Source organism: Lygodium microphyllum, chromosome 17 (assembly GCF_053477565.2).
Source record: "Lygodium microphyllum isolate KBCC chromosome 17, Lygodium_microphyllum_v1.1.10, whole genome shotgun sequence".
Lineage (NCBI taxonomy): Eukaryota > Viridiplantae > Streptophyta > Polypodiopsida > Schizaeales > Lygodiaceae > Lygodium > Lygodium microphyllum.
The window spans coordinates 41,264,275-41,284,924 of NC_141151.1; the positions used below are offsets into that span (position 1 = coordinate 41,264,275).

The window sequence follows — 20,650 nt, forward strand, 5'->3', positions numbered from 1 at the left end:
AACCGTTCACTACTGGAATACATTATTAAATGGCGGGGTTTACCCATGGAGGAGTCTACTTGGAAACCATCATCATATCTTAATTCTTTTCCATGGCTTTTGCAAGAAACTGAACACGACAGCTTGCTATATTAAATTTCTGTCATAAAAATAATTGCTCTATGGTCATCAAAACTAGATTTTTATGGCATGGCTCGATACTAGGGATTGTCATTTACATTTCTATAGCTCATACATGATGATTGGACATTTCTTATTCAAGTTATGGCCATTTTTGTGCAGCGGCCTGTTTTGGACAGTTTCCAACATTATATTCAAACTTCATACCTATACTTCATTGATATATGAGATCTTCTTCAGCTTGGAGTTTCATTACAGCATGGATTCATCATTTACAAAGATATCCTTGTACTATTTCTTCATCACTTGTCCCAATTCTAGCTTTGAGGACAAAGCTCTTTTAGGATGGGATGGCTTGTAATAAAGCATAAATGCTTTAGTCTAGGGTAAGTATAAAAGGTGGAGGTGTAACATGTGTAGCATCTTTTTTTGCCATTTTACAAACATTACTTGTTTGAGGTCTCAACCTCCCACCATCTAAGAGGGTGAATAATTTTGGCCACCATAGCTTGGGGTGCATACCTTGCTGCAGCCTCTCATCATTTGATTCTCAACCAACATTGGTAATACCATTTCTTGCCAAGCCACCTTGGCTATGGTTTCTTGGTATTTTATGACTATTCCTATATTTTCAATTTAAAATCTTACTGTGGAATTTAGCTTTATTACAAATTCAATGTTACACACAGAATAATAGCTCCAAATCATGACATTTACCATTTGCTTCATACCCCAAAGAAAGTGCTTAGCATCCAATTTTTGATAAACCACAACCACTTGGCCAATATTATAAATTGAATGCATCCCAAGACCAATGGTGGTGGATTTATGATTACCCCTATTTTTACATTTTTATGAAAGACTCTCTTTTCACAAGTAGTCCATTTGGATCAAGTATGATAAGCTTATTGATCTTATAGAAGTTGGTAACCATATATTGCTACCTTAGGCAGCCTAGTAAAATCTCATCAATCTTAGGACGATCAACCACTTCTATATCTTCCTTAAGTTATTCTAGCTGCATGTGGGAATTTTGCTTACTATCATCAACCTTGTCATCCCATTCTTCTCTCTCTCTTATTTGGTCTAGTTTTGCCATGTACAAATATATTGAACTACAAAGCCTTGAGAAATGCTTTTAACACATTATACCTTAAACTTGATCTCATTGAATCTGGATTATTTGTTAAACTGAATTACTTTTGAGACCCAAATGTATATAAAAAAACCTTCAGACTTAATACCTTTCAAACTACTATGTTATATTGCATTTATTTCCTACACTTCTACACCAATGTTTGTCTACTTTGGCATACTTTCCTCTTCGTTTTTAGAAATTAGAGGGAAAATTTTGAATCTAAAATATATACTGTGACTCAAAAAAGTATAATAAGTAGATGTAAATGAACAATTAACAATTAACAATATTGGTGTAATATTTCCGCGTACCGTACCGTAAATATTAACTTTCCGTATACCGTGTAAACCCTGTGTAAAGGGTATCTCTCGCATTTAAATTATTGGCCACGTAATGTGTGAGCCGCACGAGGGAAATAGGGTCTTCTGCGAATGGTAAATCGAACCGGGTGTTCAAAAACCAAAACCGCACGGAAACACCCTCTTGGGAGGGGCAATTCAATTAATTAAAGGCAAAAAAATTTTATGTATTTATCCCTTTCCCCCAGCCGATGCATGGCTGGAGGAAAGGGAGTGTGTGGGGGGGGATGGGAAAGTGGGGTTTGCATGGGAAGTTCTCCCACGTGGGGGGAGACCCACTCCCCACCCCCACGGCCTATATAAACACCCCCTTGATGGGGGGTGTGCTTAAGGAGAGAGGAGGAGGATTCTGGGCGGACAGAGAGGGAGAGAGAGGGAAGTCGTGTGTGGGAGGAGAGAGGAGGAGGGAGTCTGTGCTTAGAGGGAGAGAGGAGGAGAGGCCGTGCTGCTACCGCCAGCCTGCCGGTTGCTGCCCCGCCAGCCTCGCCACGGGCTACCACACCACCGTCGTGCTGCCGCCCAGCCCACCGCCAGCCGTTCTGCCGTCGCCCTGGCCGCCGGACTTCCGCAGACTGATCCGCCGTCCGCCACGCTGATCGTCAGGCCGCCATTCTACGCCACGTCGTCCACGTCCCGCCCCGTGCCACAGAAGCTCCTTTGGAAGCTTCTATAGAAGCTTCCATAGGGGGCCTCCCTAGACCCCCTTCCCACGACCCAAAATCTCCTATCCTTTGTCACCCATTTTAGGGGAAATTTTCCCACCATTTGGCCAAAAGGCCTTTCCCACAGTATCTCCTCGAAGATCCGTTAAAGACCGGGATTTCCAAAGAAGTAGAGACGGCGGAGCCTCAAAGACCACCGCAAGATCCATCGAGTGATCTTCGCAAGAAGGGTTAAGCCGCAAGCCGTCCAATTACCGCGCCGATTCGAATTCGTGGAGAGTCCTAAGCTTTTGTCGCAAGCTCTATCCCGAAGAGGAACCCAACCGCATACAAGCACAAAGGCAGATCGGGAGTCGAATTTACGACTACGATGGCTCCAAAAAGATCCCAAGATGCGACCGCGGGAGGCTCGACTCCGAATGTGCAAGTGGACATCACCCCGACACCACAAGTCCAGGTTCTTCCGTGTTAAATTCCGCACAAGAAATGATTAGGCGCGCTTAGGAAGGGAAATTCAAGTTACGTTTAAATTAAAAGCATTGAAAGAAATGCATCTTTTTGAGCATTATGAAAGATTGAACGGTTAGGGAATTAGATGCATGTAGATGGTATTTTTAAAGGTAAGAATCTAATCCTAAGCAAGAAGACGAAGTTTATATGTGCATTAGTTGCCATCCTAGATATGATGAATTAAGCGTATATGCACATTATGATTTCATAGGGAAAGTCTAGCACCATAAGATTTCATTCAGAAAGAACTAATAGGGCACTAAAAACGAACGTATGACTTGCAACATAGTTATACGATGGAATAGAGCAACACTAGTTTTCGCTTGAGTATCATCACGACTTAGTGACTAGGAGAATGTTATGAAATTGCGTAGTCTTCATGAGAAAAGGATCAATCATTAAAGAGTCGTAACTAGGTGTAAATGCATGGAATGCCAAAGGATAAACTACAAGGTAGTAGGTACGATTGTTGATGCAAGACCTAGTAGGCCCTAGGGAAAGTTAGTAACCAAATTAGCATGCACCAAGGAAAGATTGTATGACTCGCCAATGCATAAGTTCGAGAGCATAGACTACAAAGTAGTAGGCTTGATTAATTAGGAAAGTTAGCGTACATATTAGTAAGTAATTTTACCTCACCAAGGAAACGGCAATCAATCGCTTGTTTACGCGAATTCGATTCCGTAGATTTGGTTTATCACCCTAGAAGGATCATCCTTGTCGCAAACAGGCATAATCGGATTGGCTAAGTAATATGAACCACAAGGAATCATATAAACACAGGAATCCTAAGAGATAACTAGGATTTAGTGCAAGGATAATTTGACCTCGCTTAGACAAAAACTGTGAACCTAAGGATCATGATGGAACTCCGACGGAGTTGCATATTCTAGAATCATGAGCCAAACCTAATTAGAAATGACTTGGAGGATACCCCAAAATCCTGTTACTCAGCTGGGGTTAAAATCCGTGATCGGAACGCTAAGAAATGGATAGAAGGCTTCCGTGAAATAGATGCAATACTTGTGCACAAAGCTGCAGTATTGTATAGATTTGGGATTTGTCCGCAAAGAGTCTTGTCATCTCTCGAAATGAGATTAGCAAGTTATTGAAAGAATTTAACTTACAAGAGGATGAGTAATCATCCTGTTAACTCACTTTCCTTGGAAAAGTAATTGCCAAGGGAAAGGAAGATTAGGCGTTGCCTTGAAGCAAATGACCGACAATAAACTAAGGCGACATGGTCGCTGGATCCTGCCACAACAAACCTAATGTATTGGAAGGGTATGACCCTGACCCTAAGAATGATAGGAATCTTGCCAAGTTGCAATTGATTCTGGATCGAATGCGGGTTGCATTCGGAGGAAAAGGAGTTACTCCTTGACAGTTTGCCAGCCAAACGGCCATTGGAATTTGATTGTGTTTGTAAAAGTTAGAAAGGACTGTTTGCATTGTTTGCTCAATGAACTAAAGGATGAAAATATATCTAAAGCTTCAGGTTGGTGCCTGAGAGGCAGCTTCAGTTACCCCCGACTGCCTGCCTGACCCTAACCAAGGGGGTTGTGAACCGCGCCGGGAACGTGGACCGAACCCGCCGTGAGAGGTCTCTCCGTTGAGTTCTGCTTGGAGCAGGAGGACGTTTGGGTGCCAGGGGGGGCTCTGGCTGTAAATCCCTCGCCTTCCGGGTCCTGCACAAGAGACTAACGTGACTCGGGATTGGATCTCGAGACCCGCATACTAGTCTACGTGCGGAAACTTGGGATAGTAATCACAGGAAGGATTACTGGATAGCCTTCGGGCGGATTATGAATACGCCTACGGGCGGGAACTCCTTGTATTTCAAAGATAAAAGGATATAATGATAATAAAGGAGTTGTTTGACATTGTTTTCTTTATGTCCTGTGATAAGATTACGTGAAGGAACCAGTGCTTAACAGGGTTAATCAAGGAAGCTGTTTGTATGTGTCAAACTAATGTGGTAGGTAATTACATAACTAAAACAAACCGAGGAAAGTGCGGAGGATGGACCATGGGTCTGTCCTATGGATGGGTGGTCCCGGTTAGCCGGGAACTTTTCTCAAGATCTTCGATGGACAGAGGATGATCGTCATCACCAAAGCAAGCAAGGAGAACAATGACTTGGAAGTACCGATTACCCGATTCAGGCTGTTTTAGGGGAACGGAATGGGACTATGCCTTTTGGCAGAGAGGTCGAGCCTTGCATCCCTCTCGTTTCCCATTCTCCTTGAACCAAGTGCAGCATGAATTCGCTTCAGACCGAGCGTTCTGCGTAAAGTAGTTCGATCAGGTCTGACGCTAGTCGCTGTTAGCAAACGACCAAACAATTCCGTTCGATCCTAAGTGGAAAGCGCCCAGGACACTTCCATTACGGGGCAGACGCGAAAAGTCCTAGATTACAAAACCCGCAACATTCCATGGGAGTGCCGGGTGGAGTCTTCTAGACAACCTTTCCAATGGACTGCTAAGACGTGTCCTAGAGGATGTTAGTGGACACGTTACAGTTGGTATCAGAGCCGACTTACAATGGAATTGTTTTCATAAGATTTCATTAGAAGTGAAGTAAAGAATTTGTTCCTGTCCAAACATTTTCTCATCTTCAATACTGTCTTCCAGAATTACGAGGCGTGGAATAAATTTCTGGTGTGCCGGATCATGTTCATGACTGCGATGCATTCTCCGCATTATAGGCAGAGAATTGAGATGATGAACATCTTGGAGCGGATTTATAACCCATCACCTCTATATATAGAGCAAAGATGGACTGGGTCTTCAGGAATCTACTACATAGCTGCCCACCGGTTTGCTTATCTACAAACCAACTTGAAGAGGATCAAGTGGTTGGAAGATTTGAAAGTCGTGAAGCTGTTCATTTTTGTGGAAGCTCACGTGAATTCGACTTTGCATATTCAAGGTCGGAGGGTTGAATTAAACTCATATGTTTATGAGGAAGTAACCCGTGTAATTCCAGCTGATAGGATCAAGGTATTGGGACGTCATGGGAAGTATGGTTTCCAGCGGAAAGGATATCCCGAACTTCCGATGAATTATCGATTCCTAAAGATACATGACCCAAAACCCTATTACTACACAGTTCCTATAGACAAATCCAATACTATGTTGTTCTCCCCAAACTAGATGTAATGACTGGAATTGTTGTATGAGGCTACGCCATATAAATATAAATAAGGACTTCTTTTATCACTATCCGATTGTGCATCAAAGTTGTTGCAAAAAGTCTAGTTGCTTCATGAGTTACGAATTAGCTGAACTAAAGATAAGCTAATGGCAATTATCATATAATAACGTTAAAAAAACTTTTTACGCCAGGCACAACCCCAGGTACAGGTTCCAAATTCGCCCCCTACATCAAGTACTACTGTGATCCAGGAGAAGAAGTTCCTCCTCAAACAGATTAAGCCACCCGAGTTTGACGAGAGAGGCAGATTCGTCCAGACGGACGCTGAGATTTGGATTGAATCTATGGAGGACTACTTCGAAGCCGCTGGCACTGCACCAACCAATCAGGCCATGCTCGCCAAATTAAAACTCACCGGTGAAGCCAGACTATGGTGGAAACAATGGTGCAGGGATCAAGGGATTTCAGAGGGGTCCGTTACCTGGGAGAAGTTAAAGCAAGCCGTGCAAGGGAGATATTTGCCACCCGCATATCGTACACAGAAAATGAATGAGTTCTATGAGCTAAAACAGTTAGGACTCACGCTGGACGCATATTACTCTAAGTTTGTCTCACTCTTGAAGTATGCGCCACGAATGGACACGACACAGCAGGTGTCCAAATTTTGCGCAGGCTTAAATCCACCTGTAAATACCCGTCTCGAATCTATGAGACCATCAGATCTTCAGGATGCACTCATTCGAGCGGCACCCATAATTCAGGAAGTGCAAGCTAAACCAAGGAGTATTAAGAATTGGTCTTATAGCGACCCAAGCGGAGGAGCATTCAAACCCCAGGTTAAGAGAGTTCAAGGCCACAATCAGGGACAAAGAAAGAAGGCAAGGACAAATAACGTCAACAACTTTGTTCCTACTCACGGTAATGGCCGAAACGTCCGATGTTTCCACTGCAATGAGCTTGGTCACTTCAGAAAGCAATGCCCCAAGCTCAGCGAGGGACACCGTCAAGGTATTGGCCACGGTCAAGGAGGGACAGTTGAGATCTAGAACCTTGAGAGAATGCCTCGTCCAGTGGCAAGATTATTCCGAAGAGGATGCTACCTGGATGGATGAAAGCTCTCTCAATCTTCAATATCCCCAATTTATCTCGAGATGAGGACATCTCGATTCTTCTAAGGGGGAGAGAATGTAATATTTCCGCGTACCGTACCGTAAATATTAACTTTCCGTATACCGTGTAAACCCTGTGTAAAGGGTATCTCTCGCATTTAAATTATTGGCCACGTAATGTGTGAGCCGCACGAGGGAAATAGGGTCTTCTGCGAATGGTAAATCGAACCGGGTGTTCAAAAACCAAAACCTCACGGAAACACCCTCTTGGGAGGGGCAATTCAATTAATTAAAGGCAAATTTTTTTTATGTATTTATCCCTTTCCCCCAGCCGATGCATGGCTGGAGGAAAGGGAGTGTGTGGGGGGGGATGGGAAAGTGGGGTTTGCATGGGAAGTTCTCCCACGTGGGGGGAGACCCACTCCCCACCCCCACGGCCTATATAAACACCCCCTTGATGGGGGGTGTGCTTAAGGAGAGAGGAGGAGGATTCTGGGCGGACAGAGAGGGAGAGAGAGGGAAGTCGTGTGTGGGAGGAGAGAGGAGGAGGGAGTCTGTGCTTAGAGGGAGAGAGGAGGAGAGGCCGTGCTGCTACCGCCAGCCTGCCGGTTGCTGCCCCGCCAGCCTCGCCACGGGCTACCACACCACCGCCGTGCTGCCGCCCAGCCCACCGCCAGCCGTTCTGCCGTCGCCCTGGCCGCCGGACTTCCGCAGACTGATCCGCCGTCCGCCACGCTGATCGTCAGGCCGCCATTCTACGCCACGTCGTCCACGTCCCGCCCCGTGCCACAGAAGCTCCTTTGGAAGCTTCTATAGAAGCTTCCATAGGGGGCCTCCCTAGACCCCCTTCCCACGACCCAAAATCTCCTATCCTTTGTCACCCATTTTAGGGGAAATTTTCCCACCATTTGGCCAAAAGGCCTTTCCCACAGTATCTCCTCGAAGATCCGTTAAAGACCAGGATTTCCAAAGAAGTAGAGACGGCGGAGCCTCAAAGACCACCGCAAGATCCATCGAGTGATCTTCGCAAGAAGGGTTAAGCCGCAAGCCGTCCAATTACCGCGCCGATTCGAATTCGTGGAAAGTCCTAAGCTTTTGTCGCAAGCTCTATCCCGAAGAGGAACCCAACCGCATACAAGCACAAAGGCAGATCGGGAGTCGAATTTATGACTATGATGGCTCCAAAAAGATCCCAAGATGCGACCGCGGGAGGCTCGACTCCGAATGTGCAAGTGGACATCACCCCGACACCACAAGTCCAGGTTCTTCCGTGTTAAATTCTGCATAAGAAATGATTAGGCGCGCTTAGGAAGGGAAATTCAAGTTACGTTTAAATTAAAAGCATTGAAAGAAATGCATCTTTTTGAGCATTATGAAAGATTGAACGGTTAGGGAATTAGATGCATGTAGATGGTATTTTTAAAGGTAAGAATCTAATCCTAAGCAAGAAGACGAAGTTTATATGTGCATTAGTTGCCATCCTAGATATGATGAATTAAGTGTATATGCACATTATGATTTCATAGGGAAAGTCTAGCACCATAAGATTTCATTCGGAAAGAACTAATAGGGCACTAAAAACGAACGTATGACTTGCAACATAGTTATACGATGGAATAGAGCAACACTAGTTTTCGCTTGAGTATCATCACGACTTAGTGACTAGGAGAATGTTATGAAATTTCGTAGTCTTCATGAGAAAAGGATCAATCATTAAAGAGTCGTAACTAGGTGTAAATGCATGGAATGCCAAAGGATAAACTACAAGGTAGTAGGTACGATTGTTGATGCAAGACCTAGTAGGCCCTAGGGAAAGTTAGTAACCAAATTAGCATGCACCAAGGAAAGATTGTATGACTCGCCAATGCATAAGTTCGAGAGCATAGACTACAAAGTAGTAGGCTTGATTAATTAGGAAAGTTAGCGTACATATTAGTAAGTAATTTTACCTCACCAAGGAAACGGCAATCAATCGCTTGTTTACGCGAATTCGATTCCGTAGATTTGGTTTATCACCCTAGAAGGATCATCCTTGTCGCAAACACGCATAATCGGATTGGCTAAGTAATATGAACCACAAGGAATCATATAAACACAGGAATCCTAAGAGATAACTAGGATTTAGTGCAAGGATAATTTGACCTCGCTTAGACAAAAACTGTGAACCTAAGGATCATGATGGAACTCCGACGGAGTTGCATATTCTAGAATCATGAGCCAAACCTAATTAGAAATGACTTGGAGGATACCCCAAAATCCTGTTACTCAGCTGGGGTTAAAATCCGTGATCGGAACGCTAAGAAATGGATAGAAGGCTTCCGTGAAATAGATGCAATACTTGTGCACAAAGCTGCAGTATTGTATAGATTTGGGATTTGTCCGCAAAGAGTCTTGTCATCTCTCGAAATGAGATTAGCAAGTTATTGAAAGAATTTAACTTACAAGAGGATGAGTAATCATCCTGTTAACTCACTTTCCTTGGAAAAGTAATTGCCAAGGGAAAGGAAGATTAGGCGTTGCCTTGAAGCAAATGACCGACAATAAACTAAGGCGACATGGTCGCTGGATCCTGCCACAACAAACCTAATGTATTGGAAGGGTATGACCCTGACCCTAAGAATGATAGGAATCTTGCCAAGTTGCAATTGATTCTGGATCGAATGCGGGTTGCATTCGGAGGAAAAGGAGTTACTCCTTGACAGTTTGCCAACCAAACGGCCATTGGAATTTGATTGTGTTTGTAAAAGTTAGAAAGGACTGTTTGCATTGTTTGCTCAATGAACTAAAGGATGAAAATATATCTAAAGCTTCAGGTTGGTGCCTGAGAGGCAGCTTCAGTTACCCCCGACTGCCTGCCTGACCCTAACCAAGGGGGTTGTGAACCGCGCCGGGAACGTGGACCGAACCCGCCGTGAGAGGTCTCTCCGTTGAGTTCTGCTTGGAGCAGGAGGACGCTTGGGTGCCAGGGGGGGCTCTGGCTGTAAATCCCTCGCCTTCCGGGTCCTGCACAAGAGACTAGCGTGACTCGGGATTGGATCTCGAGACCCGCATACTAGTCTACGGGCGGAAACTTGGGATAGTAATCACAGGAAGGATTACTGGATAGCCTTCGGGCGGATTATGAATACGCCTACAGGCGGGAACTCCTTGTATTTCAAAGATAAAAGGATATAATGATAATAAAGGAGTTGTTTGACATTGTTTTCTTTATGTCCTGTGATAAGATTATGTGAAGGAACCAGTGCTTAACAGGGTTAATCAAGGAAGCTGTTTGTATGTGTCAAACTAATGTGGTAGGTAATTACATAACTAAAACAAACCGAGGAAAGTGCGGAGGATGGACCATGGGTCTGTCCTATGGATGGGTGGTCCCGGTTAGCCGGGAACTTTTCTCAAGATCTTCGATGGACAGAGGATGATCGTCATCACCAAAGCAAGCAAGGAGAACAATGACTTGGAAGTACCGATTACCCGATTCAGGCTGTTTTAGGGAAACGGAATGGGACTATGCCTTTTGGCAGAGAGGTCGAGCCTTGCATCCCTCTCGTTTCCCATTCTCCTTGAACCAAGTGCAGCATGAATTCGCTTCAGACCGAGCGTTCTGCGTAAAGTAGTTCGATCAGGTCTGACGCTAGTCGCTGTTAGCAAACGACCAAACAATTCCGTTCGATCCTAAGTGGAAAGCGCCCAGGACACTTCCGTTACGGGGCAGACGCGGAAAGTCCTAGATTACAAAACCCGCAACATTCCATGGGAGTGCCGGGTGGAGTCTTCTAGACAACCTTTCCGATGGACTGCTAAGACGTGTCCTAGAGGATGTTAGTGGACACGTTACAATTGGACAAAATATGAAGTCGTGGTTTCATTAAAATTGAAATTATGGATCAAAAAAGGAGTTACAACGAGGTGATAGGCTATAAAGATGCTATCAGAGTAGCCAAGGTTAACATCTTGAAAAGGGCTATAAGAATCTATGCAGGACTTCGGTTTGGGGCATTTAACATTAGGTTCCTTGAGGTTAGTATTATCTAAGGAGGTGAATGCTTGTTGGTCATTTTACCTCCTGAACTTGGTGGTAGTGTTTGTATGACTTAGAACCCCATAGAAGCAAGCATGGTGAAGAGATACTAAGGAGTGTTGGTAGTGTTTGGTGACTTGGTGGTAAGGTTTGTATGACTTGAATTTTTCAAGATGAAACTAGAAATAAAATTCAAAGGGTTAAGGAGAGAATGTTCACCTTAAAGGATCACAAGAAAGAACTATAGTAGGCTTCTATTGTCATCTTGGCTCAATGGTAGCATTACTATGTTTAGCTCATTTGTCTCTCAAAGTCTCTTTAATCTCTCATATAACATAAATCCATGCATGACAGCTATGTTTTAGAAGTTTCTTTTCAAGTATCAAACATTATTTTATTTTCCATCTTTAGGAAGGCATGCATCCATCTATGAATACATTATCTTAAAACAAGAATCCATAAGACCTTTCCAACCATTGTGAACTTTATGGATACCAAGAGACAACAACAAACTTACTCTTTTAATTTCATGAGGTAGAAAGAATGAGAACCCAAGGGCTCTGCAACATGAACCCCCTAACTCCATCCCCCTACCACCCATTATGTCACAATATTTCATTGCTTAAAATATATTACTTAAGCCTTCTTATTAAAAAACTCTCTCTTTAAGTAGTGAATCCACCTAGTACTTCAATGGTCTTTTTGTTTATTCTAGATGAAAATCCACATACTAAACACAATCCCAAAAAAAAAAAAAAACTATGAGACACAGACAAGGAGACCCATCACTCAATCAAGCATCCAAGGCAAGAAACATGGAGTGAATTCACTCAATCAAGCATCCAAGGCAAGAAACATGGAGTTCCTAACAGTATAATCCACCTCTTAAATTATAGACAAGTCATGCACTAGATCAAGCATCCAAGGCAAGAAACATGGAGTTCCTAAGAGTATAATCCACCTCTTAAATTATAGAAAAGTCATGCACTAGATCATGTAACAAGAGCATGCGATTAAATCATACATTCAAAGATTCCTAGGAGAACTCTATGTCATCCATGAACTTTATCCAAAGGTATAATCAAAGGATATTTCCTTTTCAATTTACGAAAACATTGAAAAGAAACTCTTATCATGCCACAAAACATTCATGATATGTCAATATCTTTGATGACAAAAGATTGCTAAAGAACGTCGAATGATGACTTGAAGAAAAAAGATTCCAGTGACCCTTAAAGACGTTCAATAAAGAGAAACCATTTTTCTTCCCTTCTTTTGGAAGTCATATGGTGATGAGAACAGTGCCTTGAAAATGGATATGATATCCCAGCTTCAGTTTTGCTACAAGGCTATCTGATAATCCTACTTTGGAGAGGTTGCTTGGATTCAAGCTAGCGGGTTTCCTTTCCATTATTTCTGACCATCCATGGTAGGTTCTGCACTTAGCCGCATTAGTTACTCTCGCAGGCATTTTAGCAGCTACAAATCACACCCGCTTAAAATCAATTTGAGTCATCTTCTCAAATTTGAGCCATTTTGACTATCGTCCACAGTGAAGAAGTTGCATGTCGCCTCAGGATACTATAGGATGAATGGTGGATGGCATTGAGCTTGCATCCATGGCCCGTGGGGTTTATGTCTGATGGTGTTGCAGCCTGCAACCTGCAGCTACAATTCCACCCCCCACTCTCCCTCTATTAATTGAGTCGTTACTCCTCTCTTTAAAAACTAAATTTAAAGAATAACTTTTTAAAAAAAGAATCTATCCTCCGTTTCGGCTCCCCTAACAACACTAGTTGGATTTTTCAAAAGAGTGATCTACTCTCCTTCCTCTTCTCTCAAGATAGCGCCCTCCTCCTCCATTTCCCCCTCCTCCATTTTCCTTTCTAACAGTCATCCATCAAGCTACCATTTCTACCCGTTTATTTAGCAATGTAACAAAGCTACCCACACGTAACAAGACACACATTTTGACTATTTTCTGAAGCTGCCATTTCTACCTCTCACCATGATTCCCGTCAATGTCAACCATTCCACATCCACTATTGCCAATCAAAAAATTTATGTCCAAAATCTTCCATCCGGTCCCTTTGATGCCTCAAATCTTCAATGGGAGGCACGTTCAAATACGTCATCAAAATTTGACATCCAGAACATCGTGTACATTCCATGGGACCGATTGGATGATTTCATATGTGGTGAATCTCAAAGAAAGGATGCTCCAACTGGATTTCACAAGCAATGGACCTCAAAGAATGCACCAGGAAAACTTCTACGTTCGATGCCAGATAGTCATATGCAGCTTATCGAGTAAATCCATATTTTAAAAGCCAAAAGTGGCACACTCAAATCAATTTAAGTACTTTGTGCAATACCATTGAATGTTATATATATATATATATTTTTAAGGTTTTGGTGTAACTTTGGTCCGATTGATGCTCGTGATAACCCACCATCTATGAAAATCCAAAAGAAGACCGGCAAACAAAGGGTTGGGTCCCAAACCTATGCTATGGGTTGTCAATGCCACTTTGTGGCTACACAACTATATCTTTGGCCCACAATTCGCCGTTTGAATTATATATAATAGGAGCATGTTGATGCAAAAGGAAATGTGTGTCATGGTGCACTATACACTGGACAGTCTAATGCAAGGATGGCCTTTGCACCATGGCTGTCAGTGAGGATGAAATCATGGATCTGTGACATGCTTCACAAAGGGTATACCCCGCAACAAGGTTTGCAACAACATATACACACAGTGCAAAGGGATGCCAAAGATGGTATCTTGCAAACCACAAGAGATACTTTTCTTACATTGCGGGATGTTTTAAATATTTCAAGCAAGTTGGAAGCTGTCACTTTGCAAACGGACCAAGATGATGCATGCAACGTGCACAATTGGGTCCTTACCAATAAGAGCCAAACCTTTTTTTATCAAATCTTTGATGAGGCAAAAGGGAATGCATTTGCGCTCGGTGTGCAAACTGATTGGCAACTAGAGATGGCAAAAGTGCATGGGAACGATGGATTGTTGGTAATGGATGCCACATTTGGAACTAACAAATATAAGGTATAGTATTAGAAAAAAAAATTACACTAATTTTTATGTTCATTGAAAAAATTTTATTAATGTTAACAAGAATGGTCTTCTGCAGTTTCATCTATACACCATCTTGGTGTTTGACTCTCATCGTAATGGCGTCCCTGTTGCATGGGTCATTACATCTTCGAGCACCATGGTTGACATTCGAGCATGGCTATTGGCCTTTCGGGATCGAATGTTTGATGCAAAAAAATCATGGAAACCTAATGCATTTATGGTAGATGATGCGCTTGCAAAAATACAAGCTATCAGGTAAGCCATCTATAAAGCATTCCTCCATATTAATTGTTTATTCATGGAACTTTTATGTTGCATTGTGCATGGGATTGGAGGTTCATTATATTTTGTTCTTTGCAATAGCGAGGTCTTTGGCGTGCCAGTATACCTTTGCATTTGGCATGCCCGATGGGCTTGGTTAAATAACTTGATCAAGAAGGTTTCTGATACCTCAAAACGGGTGGACATGTTTAGGGCACTAGGCCAGATAATGAACATGCGAAGCCAAGTGCACATCGATCACGTGAATAGAGAGCAAGAAGCTATGGATGACTTTTTACATAGGTATAGGGAGGGAGGAGGACTTCGTTAAGTACTTTAAGGACCAGTGGATGGCATCAATAGGTAATGATTTGTGGCCTAGTTAATTCTTTTCCCTCTCTTATTTGCCTAATTTTCATTGTTTACTTTCCAAGGAATGTGGATTCGACTAGCTTGAAATTTGCCACACTCAAATCAAGAGACAAGTGGTAGCATCGAGTCCTATCATGGGATTTTAAAATCACGATTTCTTATTAGACGTAAGACAATTCATGGTTGGAGGGTAGATTGGCTTCTACAAAAGCTATTGGGCCCTTGTCATTCATATTATTGGTATCAGGATATGTTGAAGGAGGCCGAGTTCAAAAAAACTTTAATATCTTGGATGTTGTTGCAAGCTCGGTGCAACGCGCCATAGGAATCCCAGATGATAATGTAAGGTTCTTGGATGTTGATCACAAGGTTGCCTTGGTGAAGAGCCAAAGTAGAACCAATCTGTGGCACAAAGTTGAGAATGCAAATTGCGAGTGGGCATGTTGCTCATGTGAGTGGGCCATGCGTGGCAACCTTTGCAAGCACCAAGCAAAGGTGTTGATGATCAATGGTTTAAATTTTTCCCACGTCATCAAGGCATCCATGGACTTGTACGACCTGTCCAACAAAGATGTACCATGTGAGTCATTCTATTGTTGCTAGAAGTTCCTTATTGTGCTTTTTACAATCTAAGTTGCTAAGTTCTTGTGATTCAAGAATTTTGATAGGTCATGGATTCTTATGCCACATGGATCCAACCGATGTTGAGGACCCACTTCCCATGTCTCCCCGTGGGGTTGGTGCAGGTACAAATAACTCTAATATATCATTGTTAAATTGTTGCAAGTCAATATTCATTGATTATTGGAGGTTTATTATTAGGCTCATCGATGACATCAAATGAGGACAAGATTGCACAAATACACCAAATTGTTGATGAGACACTCTTCCAGTGTGGTAAGTGTTGGGTATTATCAATCTTAGCTTTGACCATCTATAAATATTATGGTTGTCTTAAAATAATATGTGCTTGGAAGATGGTGATGTGGAACTACTAGAGTTTGCTCGACGTCTTGCTCTTCAAATGCAGATGTCTGTCCAACAAGAAAAGGTGTCAAAGTCGCAACTACCACATCCACTTATTAGCTTGCAACCTGTCCAGGATGGTTTTGGGAATTCACTAACAACTCTACATCTGGTTATTGTAGCTGGCGAAACACGAACATCTTTGATTTAGCTCCATTATCACGATTGAAAGAGTTCCTTTGCATAGAGTACAATAGTCCCTCCAGCAAGAAAGTCACCTATTGTGGCTGCTCACCAAGTTATCTCATCCTAAGTTGATTATTAGCAAATGGACGATGACTACCGGCTGCTCATCGACTCTTCATACTGCAATTCCCATCTTATCTCACTAGCCTACTCGCCTTCGATCTTCACAAAACACAACAGCTCCCCTCCCAATCCCCGTGGATCATATCGTCGATGATACGGCTAGCCTGTCAATTAGATTGCATGAAAGTAGGCATGCCCCAGGATAGATTTCAAGCGGGGTTTTTTGTCTTTTGTGCACATAGGATGTAGAGGCCGCAAAGAGGCCCCACAGTGGCGAACCATTGTTTTCTTTACATTCAGATTAAAACTGAGATTTACTGTGGGATGGCGGATGGATGGCATCAAGCTTGCATCCATGGCCCATGGGGTCTACTTCTAACGGCGCTGCAACGTGAATATATGATTCCACCCCCCCACTCTCCCTCCTCTATTAATTGAGTCGTTACAAACAACCACTACACTTTTAAAAACTAATTTTAAAAAAAAGAATCACTCCTCTATTTCGGCTCTAATCAATCTAAAGTACTTTGTGCAATACCATTGAATGTTATATATTTTTTTTTTTCTATAGGTTTTGGTGTAACTTTGGTCCGATTGATGCTCGTGATAACCCACCATCCATGAAAATCCAAAAGAAGGCCGACAAATGAAGGGTTGAGTCCCAAACCTATGCTGTGGGTCGTCAATGCCACTTCGTGGCTACATAACTATATCTTTGGCCCACAATTTGCCGTTTGAATTATATACAATACGAGCATGTTGATGCAAAAGAAAATGTGTGTCATGGTGCACTATACACTGGACAGTCCAATGCAAGGTTGGCCTTTGCACCATGGCTGTCAGTGAGGATGAAATCATGGATCTGTGACATGCTTCACAAAGGGTATACCCCGCAACAAGTTTTGCAGCAACATATACACACAATGCAGAGGGGTGCCAAAGATGGTATCTTGAAGACCATAAGAGGTACTTTTTTTACATTGCGGGATATTTTAAATATTTCAAGAAAGTTGGAAGCTGTCACTTTGCAAACGCACCATGATGATGCACACAGCGTGCACAATTGGGTCCTTACCCAATAAGAGCCTAACCTTTTTTTACAAGACTAGTCATGAGTTATCTATCTCTAGAATGTGTAATTAATTGAGTTGTGTTAGTCTAGTAATATTCCTGTTTCAACTATTGGATTTTGATCATAAGTTTGCGATAACCTTCTTAGACATTGGAAATTTATTTCTTGAGAATCGATTAGTGACTTTAAAGTATCCTTATAACCATAGCAAGATAAAGTATCTAGTTTTTGTAGGATAGCAAGGGCATAAATGAGAGGAGTAGAATGAGTGGAGGGTTAGGACATAGATCAAAGGAGTAGAATGACTGGAGGGTTAGGACATATGCATGACTACGAGGTGAGTCATATCATGCTAAGCTTGTCTAGACATGCTAGATGTCGAGCAATGGCGAGTAGTGCGACATGAGAAATTTGAAGTGAGGTTGACACATGATTATGAAAGATCATAAGGTAAGGGCTAACTTCAACATAAATTGAAACACTTGACAACTTGAATGATGGAAGGTGAACCCCAGACTTGAGTAGACATGAGTTGTATTGATCATCTAAGATACAATAGACTAGGGGTACCCATGTCTACCCGGATTGCATTGATCATCTAAGATACAAATTGAATAGACTAGAGCTACCCAAGCCAACAATACTGATATAAGGAAGTACAGCACAAATTCTATTGAGATGTCAATCCATCACATTAGCAAGGTGAGTCAATATCCCATGTTTAGAATGGAATTGAGGGTCATGAAAGCCTTCTAACCTCTAACATTGCTCAAGTCCCTAAAGCATCATGTCTAACATCAAAACTAACACATTGGTTTTTCAAAGGAATACATATACAAGTGCAAAAAATACAATGGGGGCTCCATGAGAACTCCCTCAAGTGTGCATACCATACTTGAAATTCAAAAGTATGCATGTTCTCAATCAATAAAATCATGTTGAGCTAACCCTTATCATCAGCACAAACTCTAATGATATAGTAAATGCTTAAATATCTAAAGGTAGTAAATTTGAATCAATTAATGCTTATATTGAATGCTTACTAAAATTGCTAAACAAATACCTTGATTAGCATTGTAAACACCTCCCTCATGCAAGGACAATGTAGCAACCTAGAGAATGCACGGTTTCTCACACATTGAAAGCCAACAAGGATGTCCCAAAGAAATATATATTGCTATGGAAAAAGCCTAGAGAAGAGAGATGAAATTTGATCCAATACATTTGTCCCCTAGAAGAAATTGATCCAATACATTTGTGTTTTAGAAAGGAACTGGTCCAATACATTTGTGTCTTACACAAGAACTGATCCAACACATTTGTGTCTTACACGAACTGATCCAACACAACTCTATATGGTGGAGAAGAAGAAAATAAATTTTTACATCAAAGGCATGACACCCAGAACCTAGATACGCAATAGTAAGAGTTTCAGATCAAGCACCTGTGCATCCCTTTCCATCAGCATACTCGTCTCCCTGGTTGTCCACCGAGCACGAGGAAGTGTAGCCAAGAATTGAGGACACAACATTAACACCGTACCTATGATTGGCAACCACCTAAATCACAAACATAGGCAGATATAGCAACTCTCAAGCATACAGTTACTAGAACATAAAATCATAAAGTATCTATCATCTGCATGCGTCTTGTATCAAACCTAGCATATTTGATCAAATTATAATATCAACAGGTGATTTGCATCTGTATATGGATAGTATGCAGATGTGAAACTGAGTTTTGGGTGAATATAAACCTGAAACTGAAACTTGAGGCCTTTCTCCAAGCATGCCCCAACTACGCAAGATCTCCTTCTCCAATCCCTTTGCATTGGCATATTTCCAAATCCTCAATCTTCTCCAATATCAGAAGGCACCATATCTGAGGAAAGCCATTTATCAGATAATCTGAAGACATTACATCTGCATGCAAAAAACAATGTGGAGAAAGACCATTTATCAAATCATCAAAAGAGCACATGGCATCTGAATTATGAAAGCACGGTAGAGGAAAGCCACTTGTCGAATTATCAAAAGTCGTTGCATCTGAATGAAAGAGAAGCACATAGACGCCATTTGTCGATTCACGACAAGTCAACATGGCACCTGCATGAATGCAAAGCAAGGAGACATCATTTGGCTAATCCTATTCACGAGGCACCACATTTGAAAGAAAGCAAAGCAGAAGAAATTAGCAACCATTGGTCGAATCATTAGAAGTACTCATGGAATATGAATGAAGAGAAGCAGAGAGGGCGCACTATTTATCGATTAATCATAAGTCTGCAATATCATTTCTGAATCGATTCAAAGCAAAGTGACACCATTTGTCTAATCATATACAAGAAGCACCACATTTGAATGAAAGCAGAGCAGAAGAAAGCCATTTGTTGAATCATCAAAAGTACTCATGGCATCTGAATGAAAGAGAAGCAAGCAGAGGTACACCATCTATCGAATCATCGGGAGTACTCATGGTATCTGAATGAAAGAGAAGCAGAGAGGTGCTATTTATCGAATTATTAAAAGTCTGCAATATCATTTTTGAATCGATTCAAAGCAGAGAGACATCATTTGTCTGATCATATACAGAAAGCACCACATTTGAATGAAAACAAAGCTGAGGAAAGCTGGCTGGATGGATGGATCCACGCAAAGAGAGAGAGAGAGAGAGAGAGAGAGAGAGAGAGAGTTTCACCACAAGTCGCAGAGCGAGAGAGTCTCAAAGATTACCTAATGCAAGACCCGCCATGGATGGATAGATCCACAAAGAGAGAAACTATGATTACGGCATGTTGCTCCTCCTCCATGGATGGATGGATCAGCCCCCCGGGGGGGGGGGAGAGAGAGAGAGAGAGAGAGAGAGAGAGAGAGAGAGAGTTTCACCACATGAGAAAGAGAAGACACTTCCAAAAGGGGAGTTTGGGGGGCCCAGCCTACACTCGTATGTCCTAGGCCTCGAAGGAAAGGTGGGAGGGCCTTTGCTTTAGAGGAGCCACACAGATCTCCTTCTCCATGCGCATGAGAGAGAGTGAGAGAGAGAGGGGGGGGAGGCAGCTCTACTTCAGAGATGCAAATCTCCTTCTCCATGATGCGAGAGAGAGAGAGAGAGAGAGAGAGAGAGAGAGAGAGGGTTTGGGGGACCCTCTCATGGAACGCATGGCCATGAGGCATGCATACATGTAGAGCTTTTTTTACCATAATTATTTTTTACCAGTATGTCCCATGTCCACGTCAGCCTGTTGACTGCAAACGTGTACATGGGAAAAAAAACCCCACTTGGTATCTAACCTGAGCCTCGCCTGTCAACCTGCGTCACCTGTCATCTCTGATCATGAAACAAAAGCACAGACGGCACACTTCCTCCACACGCCCTCCCTGGAGCTTCCAACAGTCCCCGGCCCTTGGATAACAGCCGGAGAGCTCCCTTCGTTTAAGCATGAAGATGGCCCCCTCTGTAGCAATTCAGTCCCGCAGAGACTGCAGCTGATGCGG

General features: G+C 42.5%; 1 protein-coding gene and 1 long non-coding RNA gene across 5 annotated transcripts; one reads left to right on the forward strand and one right to left on the reverse strand.

Moving 5' to 3' along the window:
- Positions 1-13,729: 13,729 nt before the first annotated feature.
- LOC148021824 (uncharacterized) lies at positions 13,730-15,986 on the forward strand. The gene is made up of 7 exons (XM_087696762.1): positions 13,730-14,146; positions 14,232-14,431; positions 14,540-14,740; positions 15,004-15,389; positions 15,478-15,555; positions 15,632-15,706; positions 15,787-15,986. Exons 1-7 carry the CDS (start codon positions 13,730-13,732, stop codon positions 15,984-15,986), a joined length of 1,557 nt encoding a protein of 518 aa, XP_087552888.1.
- Positions 15,987-18,317: 2,331 nt separating this feature from the next.
- LOC148021825 (uncharacterized) lies at positions 18,318-19,988 on the reverse strand. 4 transcript variants are annotated; one of them, XR_015694311.1, is made up of 4 exons: positions 19,889-19,988; positions 19,175-19,261; positions 18,913-19,037; positions 18,318-18,715 (listed from the first exon to the last, which is right to left on the reverse strand). It is a non-coding gene; the product is annotated as an uncharacterized LOC148021825 (long non-coding RNA). The 4 variants fall into 4 exon arrangements; XR_015694309.1 differs by having other exon boundaries at positions 18,913-19,078; XR_015694312.1 differs by having other exon boundaries at positions 19,135-19,261.
- Positions 19,989-20,650: the final 662 nt, after the last annotated feature.

Coding starts and splice junctions, on each gene's coding strand:
- LOC148021824 (XM_087696762.1), top strand. CDS start 13,730: ATGGCCTTTGCACCATGGCTGTCAGTGAGGATGAAATCATGGATCTGT. Junction 14,432..14,539: donor GCAAAAATACAAGCTATCAG/GTAAGCCATCTA, acceptor TCTTTGCAATAG/CGAGGTCTTTGGCGTGCCAG. Junction 14,741..15,003: donor ATGGATGACTTTTTACATAG/GTATAGGGAGGG, acceptor GTTGGAGGGTAG/ATTGGCTTCTACAAAAGCTA.